Below are 13583 nucleotides of genomic sequence, written 5' to 3'. Positions count from 1 at the left end.
CTGAAAACCGCCCCCGCTCCTCGATCGACAAATGCGTTTCCGGATGACGAGGGCGAGCTCGATGCCGACGGCCGGGGCCGCGACGCGGCGGATATTAGAGGAGAGTCCCCCTATTATGGGATAGACCTAATACGAGATAGCGCAGTTTCTGCTAAAATTAATGGGCGCCAAGAATTTTACGCGGCGAGCGTCTAACGAAGAAGCGGGAAATCGCTGAAATGGTTTTTCTATTTAAAAAGACTTGACAATTAAATTGATAGCACAATTAATTTACACACCGACACCGGAAATTTAAATGTAACGCATGACAGTGTAATCAAATCTACGTAGGTTGTAATCATCCGGTTTGTTGTTTTATGACAAATACTGCAAATCAGTTCGAATCGAACCTCGGTAATGTCCGGATTTGCGCTTATTTTTATCCTTCGACTCTATTTCACGGATGACTGACTTGCTCGTCTATGAATTTTTTCTTGCTTTCTTGTATCGTCACTTGAAAAAGACCCGAGGTAAGGTCGGAACGTAACGAATTCAATAAAACTTGCCAGTTGGGTTGACAATAAGCTCACCGTTTTAACTTTTAATCATCACTGGCGACTCTAAGTGACATTTTTCTTTCGTAAATGAATGGGCATATCATCCGTTGGTCCCGCCATGAATTTATTGCCCTCGGTGTGAAGTCCATTCGGCGTGAAAAATGATTGTTGGTTCGCGTAATCGTTGCGAAAGGAGATTTGCGATTGAATTTGGACGTTGAAAACCTGCTGCCTCATATTAGAATCCTATCTCATAGCGGAGGGCTCTATTGTAACGCCGGAAATGCCGAGAGCCGGGCGCGTCGTAAAGAGGACGGGTGAAAAATTTTTCAGGTAGACTTTGCGGCTCGGAAAATAAAATTGCGTGACGGAAAATTTATGTCTCGAGATATAAAAAAAAAGCCGTGCACGTTTCATCCCTTCGTTATTTACACCGCGTGGGCTCGAGGCCGCGATATGGAAACGAGCCTGAAATTCCGCACGTTAAGCGTTGAGCAACCTGGCCTTTGAAACGTTCTCCTTAAGGCCTGGGGTCCATCGCGCGAGGAACTCGCGTAATGGGCCGCGACGGCGTGGCCAATTGTAAATAGTTGATAAACGGCATTGGATCGGGAGGAGAATAAGTCTGAAAAGTCAGTCACGCCCGTAAAAGCCGCAATTACATCGCGCAATTATGACCGGATCTAATACCTAATGGTAACGCTTAGTTACGCGCCATTAGCGTGTAACATCCTGCAAACACCGACCGAGCGTGTCGTCGAAACATCCTTTACTAATTAGTTAATGAACAGACGATTGGAAAAAAAGTTTTCTTATCGATTAACGTCCGAGCCCGCGTCTCTATTTAGCGGCAGCGGAGGGGAGGGAGGGGGATTCCGTTCGCCGATAAAGTCCAGCGATTCTTCTTCGCGCGTCGCGTGAGGATCTCGCCCTCGTTCTTTCCCTGAATCCGTTTGTTAATTCCGCGTCGAGAGAGAGAGAATTCTTGAGAAAACACGAGCCTCGTCCACGGGGAAGACGAGTAGCGGCGGGCCGGCCATTGCGACTCGCGCACGATCGCAGAACCGATTTACAGCGAAATGAATTTCTTCTTCCTCGTTCCCCCCTTTCTCCGCCCCCTTCCTTCCCTTTCGTCTGTAGATCTGCGCCCGAAGGGACGAGGACGACCGCAGAGGATCCTGCTGGGTGTCTGGCCCGACGAGCATATCCGCGGGGTGATTCGAGCAGTGGTATTCCGCGACGGACACTCGCCCCACATCGTCAAGGAGGAGCCGACCACGATGTACCCCAGCCTGGCGAACTACACGGCCTGCAACGGCCCGGAAGGCGCGGTCAGTCCGAACGCGGCAACCGTAGCTGCGGTCGCGGCGGTCGCTCAAGGTAACCGGCAACGCCAGACAATTCCTCGCTTCTCTCTTCTTCTCGTCTCCGTCCTTTTCCGGGACCGGCGATTGGCGCTCTACTTGCGGGACCTAGGGACAATACGAAGTTATTTTCAGTGGTGCAAAACAAGCGCTAAATAATGCGACGCGGGTCACGTTCAATTTTACTGATTGCGCCCTGCTAGCTTCGCGTTAAGCAATTTTTTTTTTCCTAAATAGCGTGGAACACGGAATTTTTTTGATGGTACAAATCAGTGCAAAAGGTCCGATTTAATTTTGCCGATTTGTTCTGCTGGCTTTTCGTGTCAGCAACGTCACCATTTTTTCTCAAATGGTACGAGGTACACGATGACTTCCGGTGGTACAGAACAGCGGTACGAAATAAGTATCGCGTCCACTAGGTCGCATTTGATTTCGCTGACTTGGTCTTGCTAGTTCAAGAAAGCTATAGCGGTTTGTTTCGTGACTAAAGAAAGGGGCGGGAATTTTTTTTCACATAATCGTAAAAATATTAATGAAAAAGCCTATAGTTCTTAGTTCAAAAGAAATTCTGTGCTGTTTACATTTAACAGCTCTCTTAAAGCGTATCACGAGGGGTAAACCGCTGATTAAATCATGTACACCACTGCCTACTAATGTGGGCGTTAATCTTGTTATCTTCTTGTCTTATTTATCTTGTTTTATATTACAAAGAAAATTCGTAAGGCTCTGACGTGAAATCACAAAACAAGGTAATAAAGGACGCAAGAGCCAAGACAGGGTTGTTAGTGTCTAAATAATTTTAATTTGTAAGAGACACACCCGCCTAGTGAGAGGAAGGTCCAGGTTCAAACCCTGGCTGAGGTAAATTTTTCGCAATAAACTTAAAAATTAAAATTATTTAGACATTAACATCCTGGCTCTTGTGTCCTTTATTACTTCGTATTTGTTTTATATTAATCAAGCTTTCTTAGTCGACATTAACCGGCCAGTGTTTTTAATACAGAGAATTTATTGCGAAAAATATTACTTCAGCCAGGGTTTGAACCTGGACTTCCCCTCTCTAGGCGGGCGTCTCACTAATTCGACCACTGAGGCATGTGGCGAGACGCCCGCCTAGAGAGAAGGGAAGTCCAGGTTCAAACCCTGGCCGAGGTAATATTTTTCGCAATAAATTTTCTGTGTTAAAAACACCGGCCAGTTGATGTCGACTAAAAGGCTTGGTCGTTGTTATCTATCACTGGCAACTTAAAGAGATTTCTACGTTTGTTTTATTTTATCTTTACAATGCCGCATATCTGTACACCACAGTGCCCTCAGCGGTTTACCCGTCGGCGTATCGGCAACTTTGAAGAAGCATTGGCACCCTATCCTAATTAGCTCGAAACTCTGAAATACGTGGTTTCTTTTGCGTCAGAGATCGCTGGCTTAATTATTCGATCAAGATTTCGGTCTGTCTACATTTTCCGACGTTCCGCAGGTCTGCGACACCAGATGTGCAACATGGTGGCAGCGGCGCACTCGCAGCAGCACGACATGATGGCGACGAACCTGTCGACGAACCTGTCCACCAGCCTGGCGTCGAATCTGCAGGCGGCGATGCAGGCCAGCCAGCATCATAACAACAACAACACGAGCAGCAACGCGAGCGGCGGCGGCGGCGGCCTCGGCAGTAGCAACAGCGCCGGCAACAACAACGGCAACTCCCCGTTGAATCTCGGCCTGGCGAGTCCAGGCTCGGGCGGGCCGCCCGAGAGCCCGTTGGAGAGTCCCCTGGCGAGCCCGCTGGGCCCGCTGATGGACCCGGCGGGCCACATACCCAGCAGCGTGGAGGTCGGCATCGGCGTGAGCGGCATGACATACAAGCCGGCGCGGAGCTTCGTCAGTCCGCGCCCGGAGAATCTCTTCCAGGAGGATATCGCCGATCTGGTGAAGAGCCCCCACGGTCTCAAGGACAAGGACAAGATCCCGGTGAAGCTCGAGCCGCTCACGGACTCGCGCTGCGAATAGTAAGCCATCCCGGTGGCCGCGAGACGAGGAGGAGAGACGACGACGTCAGCCGCAGTGCAGGATCGTCGGCCGTGGAAGGACGTGGCGCGTCGATGACCCCGAGGAGGATCTCTCTCTCTTCGAGGCCGTCAGCGGCCGAGGGCCGGTGATGCGGACCGGTAGGCTTCTCGCGAAGAATCGAGCTCTGTCTCATTCACTTGACCTCCTCGCGGGAGTTTATAGTATATATAAACGCATACGCGACTCCGAACGTTATACGCGAGCGCGATGTATTGTGCATACGAATATCTTAGAGGGATGTTAGAGAGAAAGAGAGGCTTACAATCAAAAGAAAAGAAAAACTGACGGAGACACATACAGAGTGCGGACGAGATAAGCGAGTGTCGAGAGTTTCTCGCCTGGCGCAGCTTCGGGAAGAAACGATCGAACGGTAGTGGCCCCGTCCTGTACGAGGATCGGCCTGCTCGATCCTACGACAGCGGGGTACAAGCAGAGACGCAGGGGAGGAGAGCGAGAGAGAGTAAAACCTTCTTTTAGCAAACATACTATAGCTATTGGGTCGCCGGCGCCTCGCAAGCGCGCCGCCACCTTTTTCCAATCTAGATAGTCGTGTCATCGTCGTGTCGTACAGACTATGTACATGTAATAAAGGTAAAACCCACACACGCGCACACGTATGGACATACACACACAAAACACACACACACACACACACACTCACCCACTCACACACGCGCATACACACACATAGACAGACACACGAGCGCGCCGTACATACAAGATACACACTCGAAATTTATACCTATGCATTATACGATAACTGTACTTTTAATGCCAAATGTATAATAACTCGTAAGGGGTCGCCTACTGCCGAATGATTGATTATTCGAGACGGATATCGACGAGAAAGTAAGCCGCCTCGAACAGAGTAGCACATTGTACTATCGAGTCCTTACACAACGTGTCATGGATTAGTTTGTGATACGCCCTAATTTTTAGGAGTCGCGAAAGATTTGAAAATTATTCTAGGATTACAAGAGTAAGGTTTCTCTTAGTAGCGGTATACGCATATACATATATGTAATGAAAGTAATAAATTACAGAGCTCGCGAACTCTCATTTTCTATTTCTGTAAATTATTCCAAGAACGTAAATCTTTGGCTTTTAGACAAAATAGAGATCTGGTTTTGAGTTGCTTATATAAGCCTACTGATAGAGATACCTTTCTTTTTCTACGCGTATATCGAATTACGGCTTAAAGATAAGTCTCGCGCTTTTGTCTATGAATCTCTTCGAAACGGAAAATCTCAATTTTATCCGCGACGCTTTGTGCAAGAAATACCATCCTTTTGACGCCAGGCAGTAAGCGACGTCACCGATCTAAGCTCGATAAGTAAGGGAGATGTACAAAATTCACTATGATTGTCTACCAAGCAAGCAAACGAGCAAAAAAAAAATTAAAGAGCGAACGAGAGAGCGAAAGAGGGAAAAAGGTACGACAAAGTATTTAGAGACGGAGAAAACAAATTCAACGGCTTATAAAGCGAGCACACTCTAGGCCGAGATGATCGCTATAAAGTTATTAAGTATAATGATTGCCTTCCTGCCATATTTGGGGTATGCCAAGTATAAAAATTATAAGGTTTAGGGATTAGGGACGAGAAACTGTGGCTCGACACGACAGACCGTGTCGAAATTTCGGCGAGTTCGGCGACCACGAGTGTCTGCATCGATGCGAGATTGCGAGCCTGAATATACGAGTCTGCGTGAGTGCGTGAACGCGGGTGCGAACGGACGAGTACGAACGGAGGTGCGAATGTGGTTGGCTTTAGGTGAGAAAAAAAAATACTCGTATACGTGTTCTTCTTTCGAAAGATCGTGCTATTTTTCAAAATTTTACACACGTCGCGCGTGATTCCGCGAAGGGATCTCGAGTCCTCGACAATCGATGAACGAGCCGTGCCGACCCGTTAAAGTGACGAGGTATATTAATACCGCGCAAGATCAGAGCGGAGTTATGCATTAAGTTTAATTTATTGAAGCTTGTAACTAATCACCTTTGCTAAATTCAGAACGATCCGTAGAGTTTTAGACTTGATTACCGCAAAAGTAATCGCTCTTCGACGATACTGATATCAAGATCCTCCATTTGACCACTGTCGCTAATAAGCAGGCGAATTTTATGATAATGTCGAGCAAATAGTGCAAAATTGTACACGATTAGAATTGATTAGACCCTGTAATCGATCGTCTACGATAAATTCGATCCGCTTTAGATTTGATTATCGCCAAGTACTTAACTTTTTGATGATGTTAATCTGAAGACCCTCGCTTGATCATTTATATCTTTGATCGGCTATAAACGGATCGTAATTTTTCAAATAGCTTAATCTTGGGTGTATCTTTATCGCGAAGACGGAATTTTCTGGAAATTCTAACATCGGCACGCTGGTTCGGGAGAGAGAAAGAGGAAGAGTGTGAGAGAATGCCAGTGAGAATGAGAGAAAGAGACTCCTTGTAAGTGTAAAAAGTAAACAAAAAAAATTCGAAGTGGCCTTCGGTGAAAGGGAAAGATCATCGCTTTTCGCTTTTGCTCGTACGAGGCTTTTGGCGAAACGAGCCATCCGTGTTATCCGTTTGTCTGGAAACTTTACGGAAGAGAGGGTAAAAAAATCGCAGGAAGAAAAAAAAATTCATTCTCGCGCCACGCTCATGCAGCCAGAATATTTCCGGTGAAGAGGGGAGGGGGGGAAGGGATGAGAGGGGTAGGAACAAGGATTGCGCGATCGTAACACGTATCTGAGGGGCGACTAATTGTAAGAGACAAAACATCAGGCAAGTCAAAAATAAAGGGGGGGAAAAGTAACACGTTATTCTTGATACAAACGACTTTTGTGCGAAAACGCGACGGTGTCGCGAGGCGACACGAACGGCGATTTATTATTAGTATACGCGTTGCGAGACTTCAATCGACCACCGTTTTTCATTTCGGCGAGAAATTCGGAAAGCGCGAATTCTATTTACCATTTAGGCATTAATGTGTTCAAACGTAAATTCGCGCGAGATGTGCGACGGCAAAAAAACGAGAGAGGAGAAAAAAGTGGGGTTGCGCGGACGGGGAGCCGAAATTTAGTGGAGAAGCGCAAGCCGAATCGCGAAAAATCCAAGTGCAGGAGGAAGAGAGAGCGAGAGAGTGAGCAAGAGAGAGAGAGAGAGAGAGAAAAGCGAGAAAAAGGGAGAATACACGAGGTCGCGAGAGCGTGGGGAAGAGAGAGAGAGAGAGAAAGAGAGAGAGCGAATGCGGAAGAGTTTAAAATTAAATATTGTATAAAAAGAAAAAAAGTAGTAAGTGCCTTCCAAAAAAAAATTTAAGTGTCCCGTAGACCGTGACCACTTGACTAAGCGACGAGAAAAGTCATTCGAAATTCTGCTGAATGCATTACTCGTGTGATTATGTTTGTAGATACGTTGCGTAAGCTCGACACATCGCTTTTTTTTTAGTTGACGCCTCGTTTTCCCCGCGGCGCTCGTCGATCTAGATTGATTGTAAAATCAAGTCTAAATCGAGTAATAAACTCGATTAAAACAAACAGTAAAAAAAATAGATAATTTCGACAAGGAGACCTATTTTACATTTCTGTAAGCGTACTTTTTGTGTTTTGATTTTCTTGAGAGACTTTTATTTTGTTTCTAGCTCGACACAACCCCCTTTTTTTAGTTGACGCTTCATTGTCTCCGCGGCGCTCGTCGATCTAGATTGATTTTATACTCGATTTAAAATAATAAGTGAAAAAATTGATAATTTCGGCAAGGAGACCTTTTCACCATTTCTGCAATCTTACTTCTGTAAGCGTACTTTTTGTGTTTTTATTTTCTTGAGAGACTGTTATTTTATTTCTAATTACAAGCTGTAAACGCGCGAAGCGTCCCACTCTTCGGATTTCATGTAATCCCCAAATCCAGATCGATTCGATCGAATTCGATGATCGATATAAATTTGTAGTGGCAGCATTTTTCAATGCAAAATTTTTCGACCGTTCCTGAACTGTTCGCGAAGAGAAAAATCCCCCTTTCGAGATTTTTATCTATTTGCAAAACAAAAAACGTGCTTGCGCAATGAGCGAGATATTCAGTTAACCGACGAGAACCCTCTTCTGTATGTCGAATACGCAATGTATCTACGAACTCTGTGTGTGCGTGTCAGAGTGAATGTCCGAAGCAACAAACTACCCGACAAAATTTGTGTTTTGGATCAATCCACACAGGTAATACCCTGAATGGCATATTCTCGAAATGTTTTCCTTTTTAGTTTCCCGGCAATGCAAATAAAGTCGACGCATTTTAGGTAGGAGGGAAAGAGCATAGGGGGGGGAAAATGAAAGCGGAACAGCTGACCGACAGAACGGAGAACGGCTATTTCGAGAGGACCCTTTCGTTTCCACATTTTGATATATACATATATGTATCTGTGAACAGATGGTGAAAAAAAAAGAATATACCTATATTACATACCTAAGACGTAAGTGAACAAAAAAGTATCTAATACGCTATTATTGATATAGAACACAAAGTGAATATATATATGAGAAAAAAGTATATTATATATATATAAATATATATATAAAAAATTGATATATTGACGCTGTAGGATTATACTGAGGCTGAGTGCGTTTATTGCGAAAGAGAGAAAGAGCGAGAGAGCGCGAGCGAGAGAGAAATAAAGATAGAGGCCGCGGTTCTTTTTTTCCGAACGTCGTCGAGGACGAAACAAAAGTTCACGGGAGTTTTGCGCTAGGCGAACTAAAGGCTGAAGGCTTTAGAATCGAGAAGATAAAGTATAGCTCGTAGGATTTTTTTATCGGGCCGACACACACAAAAGGACGGACGTGCGTGACTCTGGCGCTACCTTAGTGAGAGCCAATTTTATTTCAGCTCGCGGATGCGTGTCCCGTTTATCGATAGACGCACTGACTGATCTCGGCGTTTTTCCCTTCTTCCTCCGAGACGAAATCGAGTCGGGAACAACGCGTTAAACTGTCGAAAGTTGTAGCACATGTTTGTAAGCTGAAAAAAGAAATTCGGAACTGCTTAGCTTTAATAAAACGATTGGAGAGAATCGAATCTTTTTGAGAAAATTAAAAATCTCGAAAGTCACGAGAGAGAGAGAAAGAGAGAGAAAGAGAGTGCGACCGTCGATACGCGAGGCGGGTAATCCGCGAGTTTCAGATCACACGCATGGAGAAACCGATCGGCGAGGGCTTTCGTTCCACGCACGTGTGAAATCTTTCCTTTGATCGTCGTTATTGCCGCGGTATTGAGTGGTGAGAGAAAAAAAAGTCTGCGAGAAAAAGAGAGCGAGTTGCACAGCGAACAGCGACAGCCGACTATAAACAGAACATAAGTAGTCTCCGTACACACGATTTACGACTAGTTTACAGGACGCGCGGCCGACGACGGCGCTCTTCCCCGAGCCGAGGGTTCCGGGGCTGGCCGCGATCGCGCCGAATCCGTCTCCGTGCGAGTGCGAGACGGGGACGGTACGATCGCACGAAGCTCGGATTCCGCCGCGTCGCCGACGGGCCGGCGCGAGGACGATAACACACGCCGCGTTTCCGTTTCTCTACTATAGTTAACGTTTAAGGGACAACCTAGATGTGGCATCTTTCATTTTCGCGAGGAACTAATTAGTCGAGCAATAGGATCGCACACTTTTCAGAGCCCGGTTATTTAATCGCACACGAGCCCGAGTAACACGTATTTATACACACGCAGAGACGCGATAACACGGACACGAGGACACATACCCAGGACATGATACACCGAGAACATCTCCAAGAAGCCGAGAAAACGAAGGGGACATACGAGATTGTTTGTCTTTACTGTAAATAGAGAAGGAGCAGCATGTACGGCAAAGGTTCATCGTTATCACTGTAACGTGTAACATAATTTATTTCTCGAGGAGCTCTCGTTGAGACTTCTCTTTAAGTAGCCTAAGAGATCCGGATTTTATTTCGATCCTTCCGCCCGACAGAGGGTCCAGAGCGCACCGCGTCGGACGGGCCGGCCTTTCGACGAGGAAGGGAGTCTCCTTGCTTCTCGGAAGTGCTTCTTGAGTTCGTCGCCAAGCTCGCGAGCCTCTTCGGCATTGTCTCGATTCAGCCGCGGAGAAACGTGCGACACGCATCTGACGATCATGTGATTTACACATGATACGCTTTAAACAATTATTTCTCCCTCTTGTCGCAACTAGAAATCTTTGGAATAATTTCTCCTGGGCAAGACCGCGAACGTTTTCTCGTGCCGTCATCGAGACTACGATCGCACATTTCGACGTAATGGGGACTGTCCTCTTAATATTTATACGATGGATACGAGTCTGTTAGAGCTTATTTAAGAGTTTAAGATATTTAAGCAAGTATTTACAATTATGATTTAAAAATCTAATAGGAGAACGACAAATCTCTAATAAGCACTGTATTTATATATACATATAACCATAGTTAAGAAATTTATTTAAAATGACAAATTTCTAATAGTAGAGATTTACCACCATAATTTAAAAGTTTATTGGAAGAAAACTGTGTATCTATAGGAGACATTTATTACGTTAATAATTTAGGAATTTATTATTTCACGTGTCCATCGTATGCGGGATATCGAAAGCATAGTCTTCGACGGTTTAATCGAGACAGTGGCTGGCGGAATTGTTATTATCGATTATAAGCGCGCTCGTCGCACTCAACGTGTGCGACAACGGCGAACGGCAATATTTTGTAGTTTACTATCGTTTTATCTTTCGCCTTTAAGAGAAAAAAAAACATGAAAAAGCGAGCACACACACGCAAGTATTTCTTTTTCAGTAGGTAGCCCAATTCGTTTGAATAAGTCGCCCGTATCGATAGATTATGTCGAGATAAAACAACGCGTGATAACGCGCACGAGATGTAGCCGTGACGAGGACTCGTGAAACGACGTTCGTTCCCGATTTACTTCGAAAAAAAAAAGCGTGCGAGAACGTACTGCGTCGCGCACGATTTGCTTTAGTCACGGACGCAGAAACGCAGAATCGTTCGCCCATTATTAAACGCGTTCTCCCCCTCTCCCCCATCATCCTCCTCCCCCCCCCAGATCCTCCCCCCAAAGCCCGGCCCCGAGTCCAACTTTTATTTATTACCGATTAGCTCGTAAGAAGACGTTCTACCGAGGTATGCTATACTTATAAATACACCCTATATATAGTGGAGTAAGCAACTTACATTACCTACCTACCAACCTACCTACCTACCTGCCTATCTACCTACCTACCTACCCTACCTACTACCTACCTACCTATCCGCGCGCTTGACGGGTGGAACAAACAGATGAATCACGCAATCATACATTTAAGTTGCTACTTGGCACGTATACCTAAGTAATATACTAACATAAACAGTATGCAATAACAAATAAATATGAGAAACGAAAGATGTGTCTCATTTCATGTCTGCCCTTTCCTTCCACCTTCTCTTTTCAAATTCTCCAAATTTTAGTAAAACTTTTCCAATCTGGTTCGCAGAAGCAACGTTCTCGTGATAAGACACTGATTATTAAAGAACTTTAGTCTTGCTTTTAAAATGTTTCACATGTCGACCGTAAGTCTTGATCGAATTTTATGTGTACCAGGTATATATCGTGTATCCTGCGCACAAATAATGCGTAAAGTTCTAGCCCGAAAACATTTATTTAGCAGCGACACATTTTATACAATATAAATGCAATTCATCGAATATCACGGTTTCTAACTGCAACCGCAGTGAGTTATAAAAAAAATATATCAATCGTATCTTTCTAGTGACGTATGTTAAAATTAGTTTACGTGTCATCTTTATTAGCTAGCAATTTAATTTATTATAAGTCATTTGTGCTCTAAGTGTCAATACAAATGGTGACTAATTCATATTGTGGATTTAATAATAATGTTTACACCTTACTACTACACTGCGATTTTGAATGACGTTCTAATTATTTCCGAAGTGCGTACCTTGCGCGACCATCCTGATTAAGATCCACTTTTTCAAGCGCTTTTTGTTTCATATTTTCTAGTTCTTCACATTTCTTACAGTATAAACCGACAAATTCAGCCGCTGAATTACAGAGCTGCAACCTTATCTCGCTTTCATCAAAAAACCATCGTTATTCAAATCTAAACCAACATGTCATGGTATATGTAAATAGGAATAATAATAAATCTTAACAATAAGATTAATTATATGATAGTGGTTTGATAAATAATTTGGCTTCATATTAAATAGAACAATTAGAGTTTTGCGAGGTATTCTACTTTACGACATAGTCCCGTCGAAGTTCAACGCACTTGCTTCAACGTTTCTCCAGGTTCGTAATTCTTTCGCGGAAGTGGGTTTATTCGAAACCCTCAAAATATGCATTTGCCTCTTGTGTTTAAACTATCATTTTGTTACCAGCGTATAGTGGTGAATCCAAGTTTCATGCATGGTCACAAAACGCCGCAAAAAATCTGTTGGATTCTTCTTGAACACTTCCAAACTGCGGAGTGAGCAGACACGGCAGATCTTGCGTAAAGTGTTTTCATGTCTAATTCATTATGCAAAATAAACTGAACCCGCTCAGTTGAGATACCCGTGGCCTCTGCTAACTCGCGCCCTTTTAATCGGCTGACAGCCAAAACCATATCATTGACTTTATCACGTGGTGCGTCTTCGATGCTTGTTCTATCACGCATATACTCATTTAGTCAAAGTCGAACAGTTTTATAACAAGAGGAGTCACCCAATGTAGGCAAGATTCTCTTATGAATTTACTTCGCTGTTTTCCCTTCCAGAAAAAATAATTGAATTACACCGCGAATTCCAATTTTACCCACTTCTAAGTGGCACTTAAAACGCTCGTGTTTAAGTAATTGTAAAACAACGAATTAGCATCAGAATGACTTGTGATCGTAGAATATTCATCCTTAAGAAGGAAACTTTATGACCACGTATACGAATGTCGCTGTCGCTCTCCATTAGTATGCGAACCAAGTTACTTATCAAACCACCCTCGTATGTGTAATAAAAATGATAATCGTCCCTACCATGACGTTTAAAGGATGTCTCAGAAGCACGTTCTTGATATTCCATAAAAGCTTTCTCATCCCTCACTTCATCCAGTTGTTTCTCAGGATACGACTGCAAATGCGTATTACTTATTAGCGCCGGATTGTGCCCGAGTCGTAGTTTGCGATTCGCAATTCACTATTTGCATACAAGTCTTTAGAACAGAAAAAATAAGTTAATCTCTATTTTTCAACTTACGTGTTCGTCTTCACTCTTGTTAAAGGATCTGGACAAAATGTTCTTCTCGGTAGAACAACTTTTGGATTTATAGAAAATATGATCGGCTTCTTTGTGAATTCGCGCGTCGTACACTAAATATGTATTATTAATTTGAAATCTTGCAGATAATGGAAGACATAGTTGTAGGGGCAAGACGCGATCGACTTACAAAGGAAGAGATGAAAAAGAAAGTCGAGGAGCCGATAAAGATAAATGATGATCCCGGTAACAGAACACTTTTAGCTTGCTCACTCACGACTTTGTGCGTAATTATTATTTTCTGAATTAACATGTTTCATTTTCGGTAGATGTTCAAGTGGAGGAGAACAAGTTTTCCTCCACTC

At 44.1% G+C, this 13583-nt stretch overlaps 3 protein-coding genes across 5 annotated transcripts in view; 1 reads left to right on the top strand and 2 right to left on the bottom strand.

Moving 5' to 3' along the window:
* The window catches only part of LOC105560770 (protein bric-a-brac 2-like), a 303865-nt gene extending 294842 nt beyond the window's left edge, over positions 1-9023 (top strand). For both annotated transcript variants that reach the window (XM_012010164.1, XM_012010165.1), the window contains exons 5-6: positions 1677-1916; positions 3378-9023. In XM_012010164.1, the coding sequence (XP_011865554.1) occupies positions 1677-1916; positions 3378-3907 (770 nt within the window). In that variant the 3' untranslated portion in view covers positions 3908-9023. The remainder of the gene's footprint in view (positions 1-1676; positions 1917-3377) is intronic.
* A 2747-nt stretch (positions 9024-11770) lies between these two features.
* The window catches only part of LOC105560768 (nucleobindin-2-like), an 11737-nt gene continuing 9924 nt past the window's right edge, over positions 11771-13583 (bottom strand). The window contains exon 9 of the mRNA XM_012010160.1: positions 11771-11912. Within this exon, the coding sequence (XP_011865550.1) occupies positions 11909-11912 (4 nt within the window). The 3' untranslated portion in view covers positions 11771-11908. The remainder of the gene's footprint in view (positions 11913-13583) is intronic.
* Positions 11926-13583, bottom strand: part of LOC105560766 — a 5327-nt gene continuing 3669 nt past the window's right edge. The window contains exon 5 of one of the 2 annotated variants that reach the window (XM_012010156.1): positions 11926-13092. In XM_012010156.1, the coding sequence (XP_011865546.1) occupies positions 12817-13092 (276 nt within the window). In that variant the 3' untranslated portion in view covers positions 11926-12816. The remainder of the gene's footprint in view (positions 13093-13583) is intronic. The other variant, XM_012010157.1, reaches the window with a different exon arrangement.

This window comes from Vollenhovia emeryi, unplaced genomic scaffold (assembly GCF_000949405.1).
Source record: "Vollenhovia emeryi isolate VEMERY1.0 unplaced genomic scaffold, V.emery_V1.0 DF939222.1, whole genome shotgun sequence".
In the NCBI taxonomy this organism is placed as follows: domain Eukaryota; kingdom Metazoa; phylum Arthropoda; class Insecta; order Hymenoptera; family Formicidae; genus Vollenhovia; species Vollenhovia emeryi.
This window is presented reverse-complemented; position numbering and strand designations above follow the sequence as displayed.